Source organism: Chelonia mydas, chromosome 17 (assembly GCF_015237465.2).
Source record: "Chelonia mydas isolate rCheMyd1 chromosome 17, rCheMyd1.pri.v2, whole genome shotgun sequence".
Classification (NCBI taxonomy): domain Eukaryota; kingdom Metazoa; phylum Chordata; order Testudines; family Cheloniidae; genus Chelonia; species Chelonia mydas.
Genome location: NC_051257.2, coordinates 19,834,318 through 19,857,243, shown reverse-complemented (window position 1 = coordinate 19,857,243; position 22,926 = coordinate 19,834,318). Strand labels below are relative to the sequence as shown.

The following is a 22,926-nucleotide window of genomic DNA, read 5'->3' as shown; positions in this document are numbered from 1 at the left end:
GCTTTCCACAGGAATATTATTAGTTCCCGTAGCCAGCTGCTGTGTCCTTGGACCATCCATCTATACATGCTCCCCAGTGCTGGTCACACATGCCTGCTGCACCACTGATGGCTGTCAATCAAATGAAAGCAAAAGGAGGTGGGGGAATCAAGGCCATGGCTACAAAAGGCTGACTCAGAGGGAAGAGGGAGATGGGCATAGATTTCTTAATGACAAACAACCAGCAGGTGTCAGTGTGGTCCAATTTATGATAGGTTCCCCAGCCCTACATCAGAATCCCTGAGCGATTCCCAGGGGAAGAGGGATACTTACCAGGTTTGGGGTTTATTATTAAAAGACAACAGCCCAACTAATGCCCCCTTCACAGATCGACGCGCAACAACAGAGGATCCTAAAGGGCTAACGTGGACTGCAAAGAGGCCTAGATGCGCTCAGGAAACCTGTGATCAAACCCAGCTCCGGGCTCACAAGGGGGAACTCACCTGCACGGGATATCCTACCTAAGGTACTTATAGGGTGACCAGCACTGTAATACCTAAGCACCTCACAATTTCTTTCAAGCTTTTCTCCTCCCAACACCCTGGTGAGACAGGGCAGGGTAAGGCTGTTATCTCCATGGCACAGCTGGGGAACTGAGGTGCAGGAAAGGCTAAGTGACTTGCCCAAGGTCTCTCAGGAAGTCTGTAGAAGAGCAGAGAACTGAACCCAGGTCTCTCAAGTCCAAGGCTACAAACACCTGTCTTATTCCGATTATATTTACTCGGTGCCAAAGCGCGCGTCACTTGCCAGACACGCAGCAGATAGGGCAGCCATCCCGACAGGCCAACCAGCTCAATAAACTCTAGGTCAGTGATTCTCAAACTTTTTGGCTCCTTTCACATAGCCCCGACCCCCAGTTTGAGAACCCCTGCTCTAGGTCTTCACCCCCCACTGTTCAGGAAGTGGAAGTGGGAGAGGCTGGCTGAAGAGACTGGCAACGGGATACAGGGCCATTCACCTCTTCCAGGGCATGGACTGAAACCCCTGTGAGAAGAGCCTGTCTCCGAGCAGGATTTATGGAGCGCTTTGTGCTACCCAGGAGATGGAGGAGTGCTCAGTCCCTCTCCCAAAGGGCAAGCAGCCTAAATGAGGCAGGCACTAGTGGATGAAAGCAGCAGAACTGGCCTCCTTAGAGACGGACTGAATGGGCTGCTGGCTAATCTCCTCTCTCAGCCGTTGTGAGGCGATCCCTCCCGGGCAGGGGTGAGGCAAGATCACCCTGCTCTTCCTGTTCCTGCTGCCCGAGGCCCCAGGGCTGCCACAAGTTGTGCAAAAACCAACACAATACACAACCAGCTGAGCACTTGCTATTCCCACTGCTTCCCATAGGGGCCGCTGGTGCGCAGCGCCTCAATGCCAAGCCAGTCACTCCAGAGCAAAACCAAGGATCTCAGGACAGATGCAACCAGCGGTGAGTGCATGGACCAGCCCTTACTGGGATCCTCCACACCGAGGACCCTCCATTGCCACTGAGTGCACCTCCTCCGGCTGGCGAGCCCCGAGCGGTGCAGTGAAATCCCGGGGTCAGGGCCGTCCTTACCCATACGCAAAGTACGCAGCTGCGTCGGGCACCAGGAAATTTGGGGCTGCGTGTTGCTCCAGCCCCTGCTCCGGCTCTTCCCCAGGGTCCCCGTCCTGGCTCTTCCCACCCCAGCCCCCTGGGCTCTGCAGCAGGGCTGGGCCTGCACTCACCCTGTTCCACAAGCCAGCCTCCTGCCCTGTGGAGGCCTGGGGCCCCACACCACCCCCGCATGGGGGGGCTACGTAGGGCCCCTGAATAGCTAGGGATAGCCCTGCCCAGGGACCCTGGAGATCAAAGGGAAATGTCCCCAGCTGGCATTTTGGGCTGTAAACTGAGATCCCTGCAATTGCTGGCTAAAGGCACTGGACTCTGGCTGTCTACTATGGACCCGTTACCATTGTGTCTGAGCGCCCCACAATCTCTGATGTATTTCTCCTCCCCACACCTCTGTGAGGTTGGGCTGGGCTGTTATCCCCATGGTACAGATGAGGATCCGAGGCACAGAGAGGCTAAGTAATGTGTCCCGGGTCATGCAAGAAATCTGTGGCAGTGCAGGAATTGAAGCCAGTTCTTCCACCACCCGCTCTAGTGCCCGAACCGCTAGACCATCCTTCCTTGCAAGGGTGCTCGTGCACAGGGAGAACCTCCCTGACAATCCTTGTAACCATGGCCTGCCTTTGCGCCTCTCTTCTTTTCCACTGCGAAGCCAGCTGCCTACGGCTGGCGGGTTATCGTTATTAGTTTGTATTATGGCTGGGCCCCCTTGTGCTCAGCGCTGTACAACCACATCGGCAGACAGAGTTGGGGCCCTGATCCCTCCCTGGTGGTTATGGCAAAACAAATAAAACAGCCGGAACAGCAGTAACTCCTTCCCCTGTAACCGCAGGCCCTCGGCACATGGGCTGATTTCCCACTGCCCCATCAGCCTCAGCACTGGCTGGGCACTAGGTTACTGGCCTATGGGTTATAGCAAGGGAAGAAAAACAAAAACTCTTTTCAAAGAGCCTCCCCCGCTCCCAGGCTGTTTCTGATCCTAGCCCTGCAGGGGGGGCGGGGGCGGAAGCCAGGGGCGGAAGGGAAGAGGGACTGCTGGGCCCCACCCTGCTGTAGGAACAAAGCCTCCATTCTGAACAGCCTCCAAGCTGTTACAATTACAAGCCAATGTGACACTGACATCCATTCTCCTTTGCAGCCGAGTGCCTGGGCCTGCCCTAATGACCCTGAGCTGCCCCTTTAAATGCTGGAAATGGCCCGACTTGATTATCATACACATTGTAAGGAGAGTGATCACTTTAGATAAGCTATTACCAGCAGGAGAGTGGGGTGGGAGGAGGTATTTTTTCATGCTTTGTGTGTATATAAAAAGATCTTCTGTACTTTCCACAGTATGCATCCAATGAAGTGAGCTGTAGCTCACGAAAGCTTATGCTCAAATAAATTAGTTAGTCTCTAAGGTGCCACAAGTCCTCCTTTTCTTTTTGCGAATACAGACTAACACGGCTGTTACTCTGAAACCTTTAAATGGCCAGTAAGTCAGCCCACTGCAGCAGTTCCCAGTCAGATGGGGGACTACATCGTCTTAGCCATTGGGGTCCCAAACACCATGGCCACAGCCCCTGTAACACTCGGGGCTCAGAGCACTGCACTGGCCTCTTGCTAATCAACAACACTTAGCGCTTGGAAAGTGCTTTCCACCCCTTCGTCCCAAAGAGTTTCACAAAAAAGGGGGAGCGTCATTCTCCCAATTTTACAGATGGGGAAACTGAGGCACAACAAAGCAAAGGGGACCTGCCCAAGGTCAGCGGCGAAGCCAGGAACAGAATCCTGAGTCCCAACTCCCAGTCTAGAGCCCAATGCACCAGGCCATGCTCCGGACGGACAGACAGATCAAGGACACAGCCACAAGGGGGAGATTTTTGCTCCTCCCCATCTGGGTCTGGCTACCTTTGAAGAAGTAGAATTTGCCGTCTGCCTCCGACACAGCAGCCGCATCAATGCCAGCTGGGAGCTCTGCCCATTGGGTCTGGAGCAGCTGCGGGTCGGTGGTGTTGCCTCCCTTCGCCACAACCCAGTAGTGGTGGCCTTTGAAGATGTAAAGGTTGTGATCTGCATCTGTGCAGAAGGGGAAACCGAGTTAGAGGGAGCGTGGCCTTGCAAACCTGAGCAGGGGGTCCTATCTCTGCAAGCCAACCAGCCCCCCTCTGCGCCCCACCCAGAACAGAAAGCAGCATCTGCAAATCCATTACAGCAAGGGCCTCTCTCCTGCCCCTCCAACATCTCTGCTTCTTCCCCCAGGAATCCATGCTCAGGCTCCTCACTCACCCTGGGGGAGCTCATCTTCTCCAGTGCCAGCCCCATCCCAGTGTGTGTCAGCTCCACCTCTCTGCCCCAACATCTCCACCTGGGGGCCCTGCAGGCACCTTGAACATGCCATGGCAAACCCGCCACTTCCTCCCAAGCCCTCCGCTCCCCGTCCAGTCAACCCCACCTGCCCATCTCCTCACCGCAAGGCCATCTTTGACTCACCTCTCCTCTCCCTACATTCGGGCTCTGTGCAAGCCCTACCAGCTCCTCTGCTAAGCCATCTCTAAGCCCCATCCCTACCCAACAGCACTGACCCTTCGGTCCGCTCTCCCCCGACCCCTGCAGCCGCCCGCCCCTCCATGGCCTCCCAGCTTCTCCTCTCAATCCATAGACACTGCTATTGTGGAAGGCGTCTTCCTCCCCTGTCGCTCCATCTAGGTTACTCCCCTTCCTCGCCTGCCTTTCGCCAACAGAAGTCAGCCCAATAAAAGATACCATCTCACCCACCTCGTCTGTCTCCTCCTCCATCAAGTTCATTCTTCGCCCTCCCCTTCAAGGCTCTGCATCGCTGAGTTCATTTCCTACTACATCCGCTATGCCTTCCCCCTGTACTCCTCCCTCAAGCCTCCTCGCACCTTCTTCCTCGCTACCATGTGTACTTAGCTACCCCCCTAAGGAGCGTGTTACAGGTCTACCGCTCTGTGCCTGATCTGCCGAGGACAGGAGTCTGTCACAGTCCCACCCTGGGACACTTGGCTCCTCCTTTTAGTTCTGGGGGTCCCCAGTTCAATCCGTGGTGTGTTGGCCAACACAGCAGCTCTCCCACTTGGCATGTCTTTTTCTTTCCCTGCACACCTCTCCTCAGGACACACGTGCTACTTCCTCAGCTCTGTCAGTGGTACCCTAGCCTTGATCCCCCCGGGGGTTATTAACACTGCCTCCGCCATCAGCAGCTGGAGGGGAAACGGGCCAGTGGATCTAATACAGTGCTTCTCGGACTTTTGTACTGGTGACCCCCTTTCGCACAGCAGGCCTCTGAGTGCGACCCCCCTGAGGGATTAAAAACACTTTTTTATATATTTAACAGCATTATAAATGCTCGAGGTAAAGTGAGGTTTGGGGTGGAGGCTGACAGCTCGTGACCCCCCACATAATAACCTCACGACCCCCTGAGGGGTCCCGACCCCCAGTCTGAGAACCCCTGATCTAATAAATCTGTCTTTTCCATCTCGAACGTCTACAAATGACAAGCAACAAGAGAGGGCGGGCTGGACGGAGCAGCCGGGAGAGGGCTCCAGCTGCGTGTCGGCGGCTGGGAGACTCACCGATGGTGATAGCATCGAAGAAGGACTGGCAGTAATAAGAGCCGAGGCTCCCCTGCAGCTGATTGTCGCCTGGAAAATCAGGGCTCCAGTTCTGGAAATGAGCAAATAACTTCCCAGGAAGCCGCACAGCGGAGCCCCTCGAAGGCTTTCCTGTGATGGAAAGGGAAACCATGAGATGTGTAGAGTGGCTGATGCTTCCATAAAACGGCCAGACTGGGTCAGACCAAAGGTCCATCTAGCCCAGTGTCCTGTCTTCCGACAGTGGCCAATGCCAGGTGCCCCAGAGGGAATGAACAGAACAGGTCATCAGCAAGTGATCCATCCTGTGTTGCCCGTTCCCAGCTTCTGGCAAACAGAGGCTCGGGACACCACCCCTGCCCATCCCGGCTAATAACCATTGATGGACCAATCCTCCAGGAATTTATATAGTTCTTTTTTAACCCTTGTATAGTCTTGGCCTTCGCAACATCCTCTGGCAAAGAGTCCCCCCAGGGCTTCGGCAAACCCAGGGAAAGGGGGGGTCTGTAGATGCACTTAGACATCACGCAAGCCTTTTATCTGGATGCGAGGTTACGACCAAGGGACCCGAGCTGGGTGAACCTTTTCAGCCGAAACATTTTTTTTCAGCAAAAGATGCAGATTTGGCTACCCTGAACCGGTTTGGGAATTCACGTCAATTTCACTGAATTGTTCAGAAACATTTTCAGATGATCAAAATCTAAATGAAACTTTTCAATGTTGCTGAAACAATTTTTTTGGTTACTTTTCAATTCACCTGAAATTCTGACCGGTTTTGGTTTTGATCAGACAACGATGCCCTGCCCACCCCCCCCCACCCACCACGCCCTCTCCCCCGACGTTTCAGAATTGCCAGAGAACCAGAAGATCCATCGTTCACCCGGTTCTAGCTGAAACAAGAGGGTGTAATAGAGGGAGAGTCAGAGCCTGGGGCACTGGGCCTGGTGCAAGATCTGAGGCCTGAACCAGAGGCCGTGAACCAAAGTCAGGCCATGGATTAAAGCAGATGCTCACAAGTTCGTTATCCGGTACACGAACTTGGCAAAGTTGTTGCTAGTTGACGAGGCACTAGATATTTACATAAAGATATTCCAGCTAGTTCAGATACGCCCAGAGGTGAAAGTAAGGCGGTACAGTATGGTGCAGCGTACTGGCAAGCGCCGGTACACAGCCGACCGTACTGGCAGGGGGCAGCTTCCCCAGGCGGGCAATTTAAAAGGGCCCTGGGCTCCCGTCAGCGGCCGGAGCCCCTGGCCCTTTACATTGACGCCAGAGCCCCACTGCCGGAGCCCTGGGGTAGCAGCGGTGGCCGGGAGCCCCGGGGCTCTGGCAGTGATTTAAAGGGCCTGGGGCCCTGGGCAGCAGCCAGAGCCCCGGGCCCTTTAAATCACCACCAGAGCCCCAGGGCTCCTGGCTGCAGCTACAGCTACCATAGGGCTCCAGCGGCGATTTAAAGGTCTCGGGGCTCCCAGCCGCCGGTACCGCAGCCGGAGCCCCGGGCCCTTTAAATTGCCTCCCTGCTGCCAGATCCCCAGGGTAGCGGTGGTGGCCGGGAGCCTCGGGTCCTTTAAATCACCGCCAGAGCCCTGTGGCTCCCGGCCGCCGCCGCAGCTAACGCTACCATGGCTGCTACCGGAGCCGGAGCCCCAGGCCCTTTAAATCACCCCGGGAGCCCCGGGGCAGTAGCAGCGATTTAAAGGGCCCGGGGATTTAAAGGCCCCGCCCCTTCTGCTTGAGGCCCTGCCCCTTCCGCCCGAGGGTCACACACCGCCGCCTGCTCAGGACCCCGGCCCTGCGTACCGATAAGTCCCTTAATTTACTTTCACCTCTGGGTACACCCCAGTCTAGTACAAGAGAAGCTGGTTTGACAATAGGGATGTTTTGTCCAAGATATAAGGAACAAGAGGAGGTAACAAATAGACGTCATGAAACACGTAAGGTGGCATGTAAGTTGTTTATCCCAGTTGTTTGTCTCCATCTATAAACCTCAGGGTACCTTGTCTTAACCCTTTGTCCGGCTTAGGGGGCAGTAGAAAGTCCACTGCTGACGAAGCCGGTCCATCGTAATGGGCACACACGTGTTAGTGGACCTGCAGAATCTGTGGGGTCCTAGTACTGCCGAGCGCCTTCACCACCAACCTGCATCTGGGGTCTTTCTGGGTAGCACTATCGACGCCTGCAGGGTCAGCTACCCGTGCAGAGCTGGGGCAGCACGTGGAGAGAACATACACACAAGCCAACAGATGGTAGAGGGGATCCAGGAGACCTGTGCTCACCGTACAAGTTCTGGACAGCAAGGATGTCATCCCAGCTCAGCACAAAGTCCTTGCCCAGCTTCTTATAATAGGGAGACATCAGGGCGCTCCTGACGGGCGAGTGCTCCAGCCCCAGGGTGTGCCCGATCTCGTGCGCTACCACCACAAACAGGTTGCGACCCTTGCCGCTGTGCAGGGACCATCGCTCATCGCTGTCGAAGTGGGCCTCCCCACGGCGGGGGAAGAACGCGTGCGCCAGGGCGCCCCCTGGTGGAAAGAGAGGAGCGGAGGCGGTTACAACTGACACAAAGGTCACATGCATGTGCCGGTCCTGTTCTACAATGGTGAGGGACGTCTGGGCACAAAAGGGCAAAGGATGCTGTCCATGGGGGCACTAGGTATATATAGATTGAGCAATTGCTTAGATTTAGTATTACCCCTAAAATATCAATCATCTTATTTAACGTGGACTTTTTAACAAGTATATTAGTACGGGCTGTGCTGGTAAATGTTTTGGTTTGTGGAAATAATGCAATTAGTATTTTTAGGGGGTGGTTGAGCTATAAGGGGGGGGCAAAAACATTCCTGTTTAGGGCCCCCCAATGGGCTAGCACTGCCTCTGGATACAGTGGCAGCTAGGTCAGAGTATGTGAATACAACACTGATGGGAGATTGACAACCCCAAAGGTAGAAGCCCTGTAGCTATTCCCAGATCAGGGAGTATATGGGCAGGGAAAATTTGCTTCCTCAGTGATGGGGAGAATCTACGAACAATTCATGCCAAATGTCCTGTTCTGTCCTTAACCTCTCCACTGACTCTGCCAGCGGGTTTGGGAAATGGAAATCAGCCCAATAGGAACTGGCATCTAATCCCAGCTAACACGACATTTTGGTTACAGCTGATCTTGGCTGGATTTGAACCACTCACCTTCAGGTAAATCCTCGCTGGCTCCCTTTCACTAGCTATTCATTTCCTTTCACACGCCACAAACATTCACTGTGGAATCACTACAAAAACTAATTTCCCCCTGCTGATACTCAGACCTTCTTGTCAACTGTTTGAAATGGGCCACCTTGATTACATTGGCCTCATTAGCACTACAAAAGTGATTTCCCCCCTTCTTGTCAACTGTTGAGAATAGCGCACTTCCACCTTAATTGAATTGGCTCGTTAGCACTGACCCCCCACTTGGTAAGGCAACTCCCATCTTTTCATATGCTGTGTATATATACCTGTTACTGTATTTCCACCTCATGCATCTGATGAAGTGGGTTTTAGCCCACGAAAGCTTATGCCCAAATAAATTTGTTAGTCTCTAAGGTGCTACAAGGACTCCTCGTTGTTTTTGCTGATACAGACTAACACGGCTACCCCTCTGAAACCCATGGAATCTAAGGCACCAAGAAGTGATGTCTGTATCAGGGGCGTTACAGGTCTGACAGCATTTAAATCGAATCTCTTATTTGCAGGGATAATTTAAGAAGGGCTCAGCCCAAAAGCAACTGTTCTTTTAAAACCAAATGCATTGGTCATTTGGATAGGATTGTCCCAAAAATACATTCTTAAAATGTGAATTAAAACCAGGGCTTTTAAAAAAAAAAAAAAAAAAAAAAAAAGGCCGGCGGCTGGATATTGTGGACTAATCTCTTTAGCAATAGTGAGATTAAAATGATTTCTGTTATTCATTTCTAAATACGGGCGATTTTATCTGTAGAGTGTGTTGTTCCATTGAAATTGGCATGAAGATCTTTATCACATGGGTTAATCGCTTGGGCGTGGGAGTAGTCACTCTGCAGTAACTCAGTACGAGCTACGATGCTGCACTGGCTGAAGGCTACGGGAATTGAAATGCCCCTGACATAGCAGAATGGCTTAGCAAGGGATGTGATGGACTTGGGAGGAAATAGCCCAAGCTGTGAAAAGTTTGTGGTCCCGGATTTGTGTGAAAGTCCACAGCACAGTTTAACAACTGACATCACAAATTCAACACACAAGAACATAAGAACAGCCATAGCAGGTCAGACCAATGGCCCATCTAGCCCAGTATTCTGGCTCTGAGAGTGGCCGGTGTCAAATGCTTAAAGCAGTTGGAGGTTTAGGCACACCCGGAGCATGGGGTCGCATCCCTGACCATCTTGGCTAATAGCCATTCATGGACCTATCCTCCAGGAACTTAGCTAATCCTTTTTTGAACCCTGTTATACTTTTGGCCTTCACAACATACTCTGGCAAGGAGTTCCACAGGTTGACTGTGCGTTGCATGAAGAAGTTCCTTGTGTTTGTTTTAAACATGCTGCCTAATAATAACAAATTCTAAGGAATCACAAATTCCTTAAAGCCAGGACATTAGGAATAAATATCTGCAACTAACCTCAGGTTTCGAAGGTGTGGAATTTGTAGCCGTCACCCCAGAATCGAGAGGCCCACACTTTACCACTAACCAGCTTTGGAGGGGAAATAAAAAGTAGGGCACAGATCCATGCCTAGTGTCTAGTGCCTAGATCCATCAACGGAGCAGCATTGATTTACACCACGTGAGGATCTGTCCCAAGTCCTTGAGAGCACAGCTGTGTCTAGGAAAGATCTCAGGGCATGCTTTACAGGACTAGCATTGTTCAGTACGTAGACAGGAGTGAGACAAAGGCACTTGCGTAGTTAGTCCCAGTGTCCTAGCCAAACTCCAGCTAAGTAACAATTACATTCTACCCCCCTAAATCCCTGCCTCAGTCTCCATTGGACGGCGTGGCCCCAATTCTGCTCTCACTTACACCTGTGTAAACCAGGAGGAACTCCGTCCAAGGAATGGAGCTGGCACCAGAGTGAGATCAGAGACAGGAAATCATAAATGCAGGGCTGGAAGGGACCTGAACGCACGATCAAGTCCAGGCCCCTGCACTGAGGCAGGACCAAGTAAAGCTAGACCAGCCCTGACAGGTGTTTGTGCAACCTCTAATGACAGGGATTCCACAACCTTCCATGGAAGTCTGTTCCAGAACTAAACTCCCCTTAGAGTTAGAAGATTTTTCCTAACAGCTAACCTAAGTCTCCCTTGCTGCAGATCGAGCCCATAACTTCATGTCCAGCCTCCAATAGACACTGAATCATAGAGCCAGAGGGTTAGGAGGAACTGCAAGGGTCATCTAGTCTAACCTTCTGCCAAGATGCAGGATTTGTTGTGACTAAACCATCCAAGACAGATGGCTATCCATCCTCCTTTTGAAAACCTCCGGTGTAGGAACTTCCATGACTTCCCTAGGCTGTTTGTTCCATTGTGCTAAGGAGAACAATTGATCACAGTTCTGTTTATAACAGCCCTTAACATATGTGAAGACTGTTATCAGGTCAGTCTTTTCTCAAGACTAAACATGCCCAGTTATTTTAGCCTTTGCTCACAAGTCAGGTTTTCTAAACCTTTGATCATGTTTGTTGCTCTCCTCTGGACTCTCTCCAATTTGTCCCCATCTATCGTGAAGTGCGGCACCCAGAATTGGACACAGTGGTCCAGCTGAGGCCTCACCAGTGCCAAGCAGAGAAGGACAATGACCACCCATGTCTTACATAGGACAGCCCAGAATGATATTAGTTAGGCCCATCCTTCCCCTTCAGCCATCGTGTGCTATTCCTGGCCAACGACACTAAGCCGATCTGCTCATGGGGGTGGCACTGGAGCACCACAAGCCTCTTCCCCTTCCCACCCCTCCCTCCCTCGCTTGCTGCCTGGTAAGAGCCCCCGGTGTAAAAGAGAAGCTTACGATGAGGGAGCGATTAGCACCTGGCCCATCGAAGGCGTTGCTGAGTCCATCGTTGTGGTCGCCGTGGAAGAAAGCCAGGCGGATGTCAGCAGGGCCGTCCAGCACCTCCCAGAATACCAAGGATGAGACGTTGCTCCAGAGGTCGAAAGCTGCCTTCACCGCCAGCCGCACCTGGTGCTGGGGCAGATACCAAGGCCAGTTCACAATCCGGTAGGTCAGGTGTCGCTTGTACCACTTTCCACCTGCAAGAGGGAGGGTTTTCTTTTATGCCTCCATTGTGCTTCCCATCCACAGATCTCACTGCACCTTCCAAAGGAAGGCTGGGATCATTATACCCATTTTACACATGGGGAAACAGAGGCACTGAGAAGAAAAGTGATCTGGCCATGTTAGAGCAAGGAATAGAAGCAAGTGTCCTGTCTCCTGACCCAGCACCCTATCCAATGGGCTATACTTCACCTCCACTGAACAGTGCATTCAGAAATCCTACAGATCCTGATCTCAGGTACAACAGAGTTAATCTGGAGTAGGTTCCTTTAATGGAGTGACTCTGGTTTCGCATTGGTGTACATGAGATCAGAATCCAGCCCTGTTGATCTGAAGGTTCTTTCAGCTCAACACATCTCCTCCAGTTCACACACCGGGCAAAATTCAGATCTCAGTGACGAGAAGAAAAAATCTGGAATAATTCCACTGCCTTGAATGGAGTTACTTTGAATTTACACCAGTAAAACTGACAGCAGGATTTGGCCCACTGAATCTCTTCTCGGCAGCAAGGATCTCCATTGCCTACCACCCACAAAGGTTTGCCAGACAAGGGAACAATCACCACCACTGAATTGCTGGAGAAGCTGAGCATTTTGAAGCCAAGGGGTGTTTTGATCTAGTTAGGAAAGAAAGTGGGACCCGCAGCCTGAAGGAGGGCGTTTCCCCCCCCCCCAGAGCCAAGCGGAGTAAATGCACATAGAGGGCCAGATCCTCAGCTGGTGTGGATGGGTGCAGCTCTATTGAAGTCAATGGATCTATACCGATTTGCACGAGCTGCCGATCTGGCCCCATAATTAGCTTTACTACCTGTGGGTTTCAGTGAATGAAAACAAGGTTGCTACTGAAAACAACTGCCCTGCAGGCGGAAAGAAATAGCAAAGATGTGGGAAGGGGAATGACCTCAAACACAGGGGCAAGGCTGGGGGTGGCTGGTAAGGCAGCCCAAAAGGAATGCAAGATTTCAGGCACGCGTCGCTGAACTGTCCACGCGGAAAGCCAGGCTTCGGTCGCAACGCTCCGACTCCTGGGCAGCACGTGGGTGGGGTTGAAATGCGTCCCCAGGAAGGAACGGTGTGAAAAGGTGGACCAGCAGCCACTGAGCTCAGGTCACGGAGGCTGGGAGTGGCAGCTCTTGGGATTGGCCGGTGGAGCTGAAACCCAGTTCTGCAGAGCGGGTTTCCCCTTGCACCCCCCGCCAGGCCACGTGGCGAAGATCAGCTCCGGTGTCGTAAGGCAACAATGCTGCTTTTCAAACCCAGACGGCTGGCTGAGGCTGAGAAGCAGCAGGGGAGCGTTTACACCCATCCACCACCAGTGCACGTGTAACGTGTTTAATCCATGGATCCAACAGTGCTTTCCAAGGCAGGTAAGTATCATTGCCCAGCCCATTTACCAAGGCAGAGAGTGGTCCAACCGCTGCCCTGTTATATCAGACAGGATCCTTTCACTATCACCTTCCTTCCCCTCCTCTTCTGTGTTTACCTTTTGTTGCTTGATACATGCTTAGATTGTAAACTCCTTGGGGCAGGGACTATCTTTTCATTATACACCTGTGCAGTACACTGGGGCCCTGATCCCTGACCAGGACCTCCCCGAGCTACCCTCATACACATGATAAGTTACGGCTGATATCTGTACAGTGCGGACAATGAGACTCACCTCCTTGGTGAAGCCCTTTGAGATCTACTGGTGCAAAGCTCTCGATAAGAGCTAAGGGTTGCTATTATTTCAAAAGTCAATGCTAATTTCGGGGGCATTGGTTTCTACGTGTCCAACATAAAGCACTCGGCAACCTCCGTGTTTCCACTCAATTGTGGGGAAAACAGAGCCGTTTAGTATCCGAACCACCAGCTGTAGTGACCAGGATCTCTGGGGGAAAGTGGCATTGGAGTGGGGGAGTCCTACTGGGGTTCAGATTTCCATGAAGACACATTGCCTGACGTTTTGGGCAGTCTCATGAACATTCCTCCGCCCCCACGCTGAGTTTTAACCTTTGTTTTTCTAAGGGTTTTTTTTTTATTACATTTCTAACATAGTGGAAACTGTGCTAAGTAAACTAGATTGTAGAGGAGCTTCAGTGATTTACAGCAGCAGGGGATGTGGCCCAAAGAGGCCTATGTGAACGCTGTTCTCCTTGCCCTATTACAATACTAGGATGGCTGTGGGTAAGAAATAGCTAAAGCATTCAGCAGGCTCAAACTTGCGTTTTGCCAGCACCAAGTGGACCCGGAACCGCAGCGGTTCCACATTCTCGTTATACTTAGAACTACAATTCTTGAGCTTGTCAACCTAGCAGAGAAAGGTACAAAACTATCCAACGGCTGGAAGTTGAAGCTAGACAAATTCAGACTGGAAATAAGGCGTCAATTTTTAACAGTGAAGGGAATTAACCACAGGATCCATTTACCAAGGGTTGTGGTGGATTCTCCATCACTGGCAATTTTTAAATCAAGATTGGATGTTTTTCTAAGAGATCTGCTGTAGGAATAATTCTGGGGCCGTTCTCTGGCCTGGGTTATACGGGTGGTCAGACTGGATGATCACAATGGTCCTTTCTGGCCTTGGAATCTATGAGCATGTTCTACATTTGGCACCAGGAGTTCTTCCGGTTGGATTACAAGACACTTTACGTTGTCCATTGCAACGCTGTTTCATAGTGTTTTATCCACATACTGAGCTACATCCTCGGCTACCGTCCATCGAGCCAGGCAGCCACACTGTACTGTAGTAGCTGAGCATCTCACAATACATTTATCTTCACAACCCACCCATGAGGGACAGCAGTGCGAGAATCACCATTTTATCCATGGGGAACTGACACAGAGAGGGTAAATGATCGGCCCAAGGTCACACACGAAGTCTGTAGCAGGATAGAGAACTGAACCTAGGTCTCCCAAATTCTAGGCTAGTTCCCTAACCACTAGGCCATCCTTCCTCTCAGAAGAGCAGTGTAGCACCATTAAGTAAATGGATCTATGAACATCAACGGAGCCAGCCTGCTGCACCAGCTGCAGGTCTGGCTCATTACTCCCAGACAACCGAGGAGTTCTGCACACACACACGCAAAAGCCAAAGGACGAGAAGCATTTACTGGCGGTTATGGGGGGGAGGAAAAAGAAATTCCTGGTTCCTCATGTGATTTACATAAGGTCCGAGTGGCCTAGGCTATAACATGTGCCAGCACTAATAACCAGCCGGCCAGCTGGATGCAGGACATGGGAACCGTGCATTTGGAAATGCTTCACATAACTCTGCCTTATGGGGCATCACCCAGGGGAATGGCTGCACCTCTAATGGTTGGAAAGTGGACATAGGCACCAAGCATTTCACACCTGGTATAAATTGTCAAATGCAATTGAGAGCAAGGGATTTTTAAACACCGAAGTGGACTTTCCTGAGCCTTCGGGCTGAGAACAGACGTAATGCAGGACTCTGATGGATTGGATAACCCTAAGAAGATACTGTAAAGAGACATCAGCAGAGAGTTTACGCCAAATGCTCAGGGGTGGGGAAGGACAGGGAAAGAAGCTTACAAAACCATAAGTTAGAGACGTTTGCAACATTGGGCTGAATCTGCCCCAGTCACAGCCAGAGAAATTCCCTTAGTGGAACAGCTCATTATTCACCCTGGTACAACAATGGGAACTGGGGCCCAGATCCTCAGAGGTACTTTAGGCACCTAACTCCCATGGGAGTTTGAGGATCTGGGCCTTGATCTTTGAAGATTTTAAATCCAGATTTAAATCTTGCCCTGCAGCATTTGTAACCCATCATTGCAACAAGATGCTGGTATGTGAAAACCAGAAAGTGTAACTGACTCAACACTAAAATTAAACCAGCTGGCGCCGGATTTCGTTGGCCCAGGAGAGTTAAACATACAAAGGGAACAAATGGGACAAAGCATTTAAACCGTTGTTCCCTTGGTCTAATCCCAGGCAGTGTCTGTGATGTAGGGAAGGACCTTTTAAAAAGACATAGGGCTCAATTTTCCAGGGGCCCTGCACTTTGTGTCTTCATCTGCGCTGGTCCAAAGTGAGTGTGAAGTGCATGCAACATACCAGATCAGAATGGTAGCATTTTACACGCCCTGGGGTAAGTGACAATGCAAGGGTGCAGGGCAACAGCTGATCAGGCCCCTGGCATTTAACCAGAGAGTGTTAACCAGATTCCGAGTCCAGTTGTTCACTCCCCGGCCCTGCAGGGTGGAAGCAGCCAGTTCAGCCTGTGGTGGGGAATATGTCCCTCTCACCCCTTAGCATCAGCCCCTTCCAAGTGAGCAGACACCAGGCACATCGATGAGGCCCCTCTAGCTCCTTTAGGCTGAGGCAGGATTTGGATCTCACTTGCACTGGTGCGAATCAGGAGAGACTCCAGTGAAGCCAATGAGTTCCAGCAGAATAAAATCTGAACCAGGCCCTGCGTCTGCGCATTCTGGGGCCACAGCAGCCCGCAGCTAAAGCAGAGCGAGCGCTGGGGTCTAGGAAAAGGCAACTGCAGCCTGGACGGATGGGTCTTTCCCCGGTGGGGTGCCCATTTCCTGCTGTTTATCCCGGCTCGGCTCTGCTTTTGCAGGGCTTTTTCGCAGCTAATCCCCGTTGATGGACCAGCGTTTCCAAAGCCTGCAGAGGCTGTTTCAGGGCTTCGTTGCAGATACCTCCAGACACACTCTTCTCCTGTCGTGGGCACAGCCAGATAAACGTCTGGGGCTGGCGATTAAAGCAGGTGACAGGACACGTCTTTCTAACAAGCTCAGTCCCCTATTGCAAAGGCAAACCATGGCTGGGGCTTAAAACATCAAGGAACACTGCACCAGACATCAGGGAACACTACAGGGAGGTGCCTGGAAGATGAGGCCCTGCTCTCACTGCAGCAGCCAAGCCAGGACCTACAGATGCTGCAGCCTGTCTGAAGTGAACAGTGGCTCAGTTACGTTTCCCCCACTGCCAGCCCCAACTCAGCAGGGTAAGGATTCTATAGGGCTAGAGGCAGGGGCGGAAAAAAGCAGGGAAGGATTCAGGGGCAGATGCAGTCTGCAGCGTGCTTGCCTCTATGAGCATCTGGTGCCTAAATTAGCATGGCCACAAGCAGAAGCATGCTCGTCCCCTGCCGTGATCAAAACACGGCTCCATCTTGCTGCATAGAACCAACCCTGGTCTGACCCCAGTTTGGACTCGGGTTAAAACATGGTTAGGTCCAGTCTACACTACAAGATGCAACAGTGTTTTATCCACAGCAGGGAACTAGCATGTTGTAATCGGGAGCTCGCATTGCGGAGCACACGGATGAGACTGTCACCTAATAGAAGATCCCATCACGGCTATTCCCCTTTTTCCAACAAAGCTCACCCCGGCTCAGACAGATTGCTTCCTGTTGAAAGCGGGATAAACAATGAGCTCAGCAGAAAGCTTCTGGAGGGTCTGGCTTCCCAGCCACTGGGCCTAATCACTCTTTGTCCTGCCACAGCCACTCTCGGCATTTCCCCTGGGAGGATCACGTGGCAGGAGTGTTCAGCTTCTCTTCCCCTTCCCCGCCCACACGTCAACATAATTCATAGATTCTAAAGCCAGAAGGGACCACTTGACCATCAGGCCTGTATAACACAGGCCAGAAGAACTGCCCCAAGCTAACTGTTGGAACTAGAGCATCCTCCCTAGCTTTGGTCCATTCTACCCAATTCGCCCCCTCGAGGAAGCTGGCCTGACAGGACGTGAAGAGCCAGCTGAGGAATCCATGTCTCCCCTTGCCCACTTCCTCCATTCCCAGGCGCGCTGGAAGCTTCACCCCCCACACTTGGACTGCCTCGCTTAGGGACTCTTCCTCCCCAACCCCCTCTCCCTGGAATGACTCATACGGGGGTGGGAAGGGAAGATGGTTTATGGCTTCAGAGAGATGATTTCTCCCGAGCTGCATTTCTCTTCTCTTGTGGGTTTAGTCTCAGTTGCGCCCTTAGACGTCCCTGGGCCAAGTCCATCCCTGGAGAGAGGCCACTGGCTTCAGTGGATGGATTAGCGGTCAGACTCTGGTCTCAGATGCACACCCCTCACGCCCATTGACCCCATGTGCATCACCAAGGGCAGAATTTGATCCTCGGGGCCACCGCTGAAGCAGGGGTTAGAGTAAGCAGGAGCAGGGGGAGGCCCAGCTAACAGCAATGGCCTCTCCCTGGCTTGGGGTAGCAGTGACCCATCCACACCCCTCCTCTTTCATTCTGTTTTCACCACTGCAAAGTCCACGGGGCGGCCAGCACCAGGCAGGATCAGGCCCCAAGTTTCTGGGGCACTCAGAACCCAGCAGGTTACGTGATGTTTGCACAATTCACACCCCATCCTGCTGGCTTCGCTCTGGAGCCAGCAGGGCCCAGCTGTCCCCAGACACAGAGAGAGACAGCTCCCAGCGACCAAAAAGCCTCTCATTTACATCGCCACCACCAGGCCAACCGGGTTCACATGCCCTTTGGCAAGGGAAGAACGCGCCTCTCTGTGCCAGGTTTTTCTCTCAAGGCACCATGGATTCTGCAGCATTCCAACTCCCGATCCACATCGGGGCTGGGGGGCTTAGCTCCAGATGTGAAGTGCCTAGAAGTGCCTGGCACGTTCATCACTGCAAGGCAGATACACTGGGATTCCCTGCAGCTCCCTGCACGTGGGTCGGTCAGATAAGATCCTCTCTAGTCTCCATGTACACTGAAGATCTCATACTTGTAAGGGTTCCCTGCCAATCCTTCCTCTCCCTGCACACCATGATGGCTGCTGCCCTTCACCCCAGAGGTGGCTGCATTTCAGTGAAGAATGGAAAGATTGTTATACATGATCTGTAAAGTGTCCCAAGACTTTTGAGGATGCAAGAGACCACTTCCCAGCCGCAGTGGGTCCTGCTGCCAACACTCTGGCCAGACGAAATGATTTAACCTGTCACCGGACTGGACATTTCACACGCATGCACACACATCATACGTCACTTCAGCTTGTCATCACCAGGGATAGGGTAGAAATAGATGCACTGGAAACCAGTGTCAGGAAAGGATCAACAGCTGCCATGTACAGCTTCAGGATGCCCAGATTAACCCTGGGTGTCTGTACCAGAGAAAGGCACTGTTGTGAATGCTGCGAGGGCTCTGTCACTGAACATTGACCCTGCCCAAGGAAGACAAAGGGAGAGAAGTCACATAAAACAGTGCAAGGGGCATCATAAGAACATAAGAGTTGCCATACTGGGTCAGACCATGTTCTGCCTAGCCCAGTGTCCTGTCTCTGACAGTGTCCCATGCCGCAGCTTCAGGGGGAGCGTACTGAACAGGGCAATTCTGGAGTGATCCACCATCTTCCACTACCAGTTTCTGGCAGTCAGAGGCTTAGGGTCACCTTGAGCATGGGGTTCTGTCCCTGATCACCATGGCTATTGATGGACCTATCCTCCATGAACGTATCCAGTTCTTTTTTGAACACAGTTATTCTTGTGGCCTTCACAACATCCCCTGGCAAGGAGTTCCACAGGTTAGTTGTGCCTTGTGTGAACAAGTACTTCTCGTTTGCATTAAATCTGCGGCCTATTAATTTCATCAGGTGCCCCCTGGTTTTTGCACTGGGTGAAGGGGTAAATAACACTTCTCCATATACTTTTTCTACACCATTCGTGGCTTTATAGACCTCGAACATCTCCCCCCTGTGGCCGTCGCTTTTCCAAGGTGAAGAGCCTTCATCTTTTTGGTCTCTCCTCCTACAGAAGCCATTCCATAGCCTTGATCATCTTTCTTGCCCTTCTCTGAACCTTATCCAGTTCCACCAGGTCCCGGCAGCAAGGACGCCCGGCCCAGGTTTCCTGGGACAGAACAGGCTGGGCGAGCCAGAACAGGGAGGGGGCATTAAGCAGGGCTTAGAGCAGGGGACCGAGGGTCGGGATTCTCTGCAGCCTCCCCGAGCCCCTGCTCTCCGGCCTCCGGCAGAACGCTGCTGCTCTGCTTCGGATGCGGGCAGAGTAGCCCAGCACACAGCACCCTCCCCAGACCAACCCCGTGGCACTCGAGTCAGTCCAGGATCCTGTTCCAAATCACCCCCCCTCGACCGCAGGGGGCTGCTCCTGTCTATCTCCTGGTCTCTCTACAGCTCTCCCTGCTCCCTGTTCTTTAGCACTCCCTCCCTTCTGCTCCATCACAGTTCCAGCACCTTCTCCTCCGCAGCCCATGTGGCCCTGCCTGCCTCGGTCTCCTCCGTAAACCTGCCTTGCCTATATCCTGTTCGCTTCCCCGCCCCCCGCCTACAAACGCTCGGTCTTATCTCCCTGGAGCCCTGCCAAGATACAGTTTGTAGGAAAGATGCGAAGAAGAGTCCCGTTTTTGTTGTAGGGAAACCAGCTGCGTGTAACAATCCTGCCCGGCCCCAGGGGGGACGTGCTGACTCTGGGGAACATTCCCCACCCCACCACCAACCTCAGCCGCTAAAACAGATGCAGACTTGTCGCTGGCACTTACCTAATCGCTCATTAACTTTTCCCATGTCCCAGGCACAGCTGCGCCCAGCCCGCTCTCACCACAAAGCACGTTACTGACCGGCGTATTTGGAAGGCAGCTGAGGGGCTGGGTAAATGGGTGTGACGGTGCTGACTCGCCTGGCGTTAGGCGTGCCCAGCTCGGAGGCAAATCCGGCCCTGTAGCAACAAATCTATGACCAGAAAGTCTGAAGCAATTGACTCAATGGACAGACATACACCCAGACTGGTGATCACGGTTTCCTCCTCGCAAGGCACTTTGAGAGTCTCCAATGGGAGGCACTACCAAGGTGCAAACCCCTACGTTCGAACACAGGCACCTAGGGCAAAGCATCCTGAGTTTCAGAGGCGATGCCAATCTGGAACGCCCGCTGATTTCAACGGGAACTGCAGTTGTTCAACAACTTTGAAAATCAAGGCACTTTGATTTAGGTGCCCAAATACGGATGGAGCTGCCCGACCCTTAATTTGCAAATTGTGCCCATTGTTATTACTGGTAGGGTCACGTGTCCAGTTTTAAGGAACGTGGTTTTGTTATAAGCCGTCCTAAAAGAGAGCCTCCTAACCTGGCCTAAGTAGCCATCAGTCCCAGAGAGGTGCCCAGCCTGCCTTAATTTCCCCTCCTCCAAGCAATCTTCCCTGAGCAAGCTAGAAACAATGAGAGGTCTTGGTCCTTATCTTCAAGGCACTCAATGGCCTGGACCAAGGGGCTCTGTCTTCCCTGCCAGAAAAGATGTTTATGTTACAGTGAGATAAATAGGCCATCATAATCCTAACGCAGATAAGGCCATTGTGATGTAGCCCAGCAAGGTCATCTCTGGGTTTTGATCTTGAAAGCTACACTGTGGGGAAATCTACCTGTGCCTTAGCTCCACTTGGATTTCACGATGAGATGGCACCAGTGCATTAGTTATCTTGCTTTAAAAAAAAAAAAGAATCACCAAACTTCAGGACGGGGTCCAGAGTCGACAGCTCCATGCCTCAAGCACCGAGGGACTTTCTGTTATAAGGGTCAAACTCACACGTGCAGGAGACAGAGCATCCTCAGGGGCCAGTCTAAGAGTATATCCCCGGAACCGACAGCCAACTGTGACCGGACATCGTCATCACCAATGAGGACCAGAAGAAGATCATCATGGTGGACACCACAGTGCCCTTCGAGAATAGGACGATGCCCGAGCTCGAAAGGTAGAGAAATATGCCCCTCTGGCCAAAACCTTGAGAGCTAAGGGTTACCAGGTCGAGACACACACACTGACTGTCGGAGCCTTAGGCACATGGGACCCCCAGTAACAAACAAGTGCTGAGAGAATGCGGATACGGTCCACGCTACACTTGGCCAATGCGGCAACTCATGGTGTCAGATGCCATCAGGTGGACATCTACGTAGAACACATCACTGGACATCAGCAATACCAGGAGGGATGAGCCGGAGTGCCGATGAGAGGCGCAGTCAGGAAAGTAACAAAGACTTTCCTCATGGATTGTATTTTCTAAATGGACAACCAACCTAATTCTCAAATTACTGAGGGACAATCTCCACTCACTGATCTATTTTGCTTTGCGCAACCAAATCTCTGTGCAACTTTTCATGAGTGATGTACCTGAGTATTCGGATTCTAATATCTAAACTGTATTGTTAAATCTATTCACCTAAATTTGGGTTATTGCTGATTATGTACTCTACGTAGCATATGACATTCAAAAAACTAACTTTGTATTTGTGAATAATCTAAGCACTATACCCAGATGTACAGACACTCTTTTCCCAACTTATGTACTATGTAAATTCTTTTAACATTAGCTTTAATAAAAATTTTAAATCCTAACTCCCACAGGACCCTCACAAACTTTACCAGCTTCCACTCCAACTGCCAGGCACACTCCTCTGACCTGTCTTCTCAGATACAAACACATTTGCTTGGACATTTAAAGCAAAACCAAACCCTATCCAAACAAGACACTCCACAGCACACACACCGCTCCCCCAGGGAGGAATGAACTACGCATGCCAGAGGTTACCCATGTTACTTAATGCATAGTTGGAAGATTGCTCAGAAACGACACTAAAAGAGAGAGAATAGAATAGAACCCGCACGGCATGAACTTGCAATACTGAGAGCAATGCCGAATAAGAGTCATTTACAGCAGTGTCTTTGCAAGCTATTGTCTGTGGAGAGAAACTTGGGACAATTTTCAGAATCAACGTTCAGTGCGATTCCTTCCAAACAATCCTAGTGCTGGGATCAACTCAGCAGTGGCTCAGCCATTAACCTCCAAAAGGCTGGAACAGGCAGATACATGTTTTCCAAAATTTACTTCTCGCTAACAAGCCTGGATCCCAGTCACACAATTTTAATTTCGGGCAGCTATTTCCTTCATGTTGATCAGGGATGTTATGTTCCAATGGGTGAAATTATGTTTAAACAGACAGATGCATTCAAATGTCCTTGAAAGGGAGAAAAGATAATTCTATCTTCTTGCCCCATCTTCTCCAAGCATAACATTACTGCAGTAAAGCCAGGAAAAGAACTAAATAAAAGATACATTCAACTGCCCCGGCCACGCCTAGAGCTGGATGCTTGCAGTGGCTGCCAAAGTAATTTAAAACAGACCTAGCAGGACATGCGGAGATGATCTGGAATAAATAACAGGATCTCAGGGTTGCTAGACCTGGTTAAAATATTTCCAACAGAAGAGTTTTCTATTGGAAAATGCAGCTTTGTCAAATCAAAATATTTCATGGGACCATGTCCATTTCAATAAGGAATATGTTGAAACAAATCCTTATGGGCTCTCATTTCGAGAAAGTCAAAATGTTGCATTTTGATAAGATGCAAAAGTTTCATTTAAGATTTATCATTTCGATTTGTTTAGACATTTATATTGCATTAAATATTCTTTTAATACTATAATATATACAGTATTTATTATAATACTTTTAATTATAACGTTTGAA

The 22,926-nt window shown here is 51.2% G+C and overlaps 1 protein-coding gene across 2 annotated transcripts in view; it reads right to left on the bottom strand.

Moving 5' to 3' along the window:
* Nucleotides 1–22,926, bottom strand: part of MMP28 (matrix metallopeptidase 28) — a 43,761-nt gene that overhangs the window by 3,709 nt on the left and 17,126 nt on the right. The window contains exons 4-7 of one of the 2 annotated variants that reach the window (XM_037880736.2): nucleotides 11,237–11,458; nucleotides 7,485–7,730; nucleotides 5,191–5,340; nucleotides 3,506–3,673 (exon numbers count right to left, since the gene is read on the bottom strand). In XM_037880736.2, the coding sequence (XP_037736664.1) occupies nucleotides 3,506–3,673; nucleotides 5,191–5,340; nucleotides 7,485–7,730; nucleotides 11,237–11,458 (786 nt within the window). The remainder of the gene's footprint in view (nucleotides 1–3,505; nucleotides 3,674–5,190; nucleotides 5,341–7,484; nucleotides 7,731–11,236; nucleotides 11,459–22,926) is intronic. The other variant, XM_043531080.1, reaches the window with a different exon arrangement.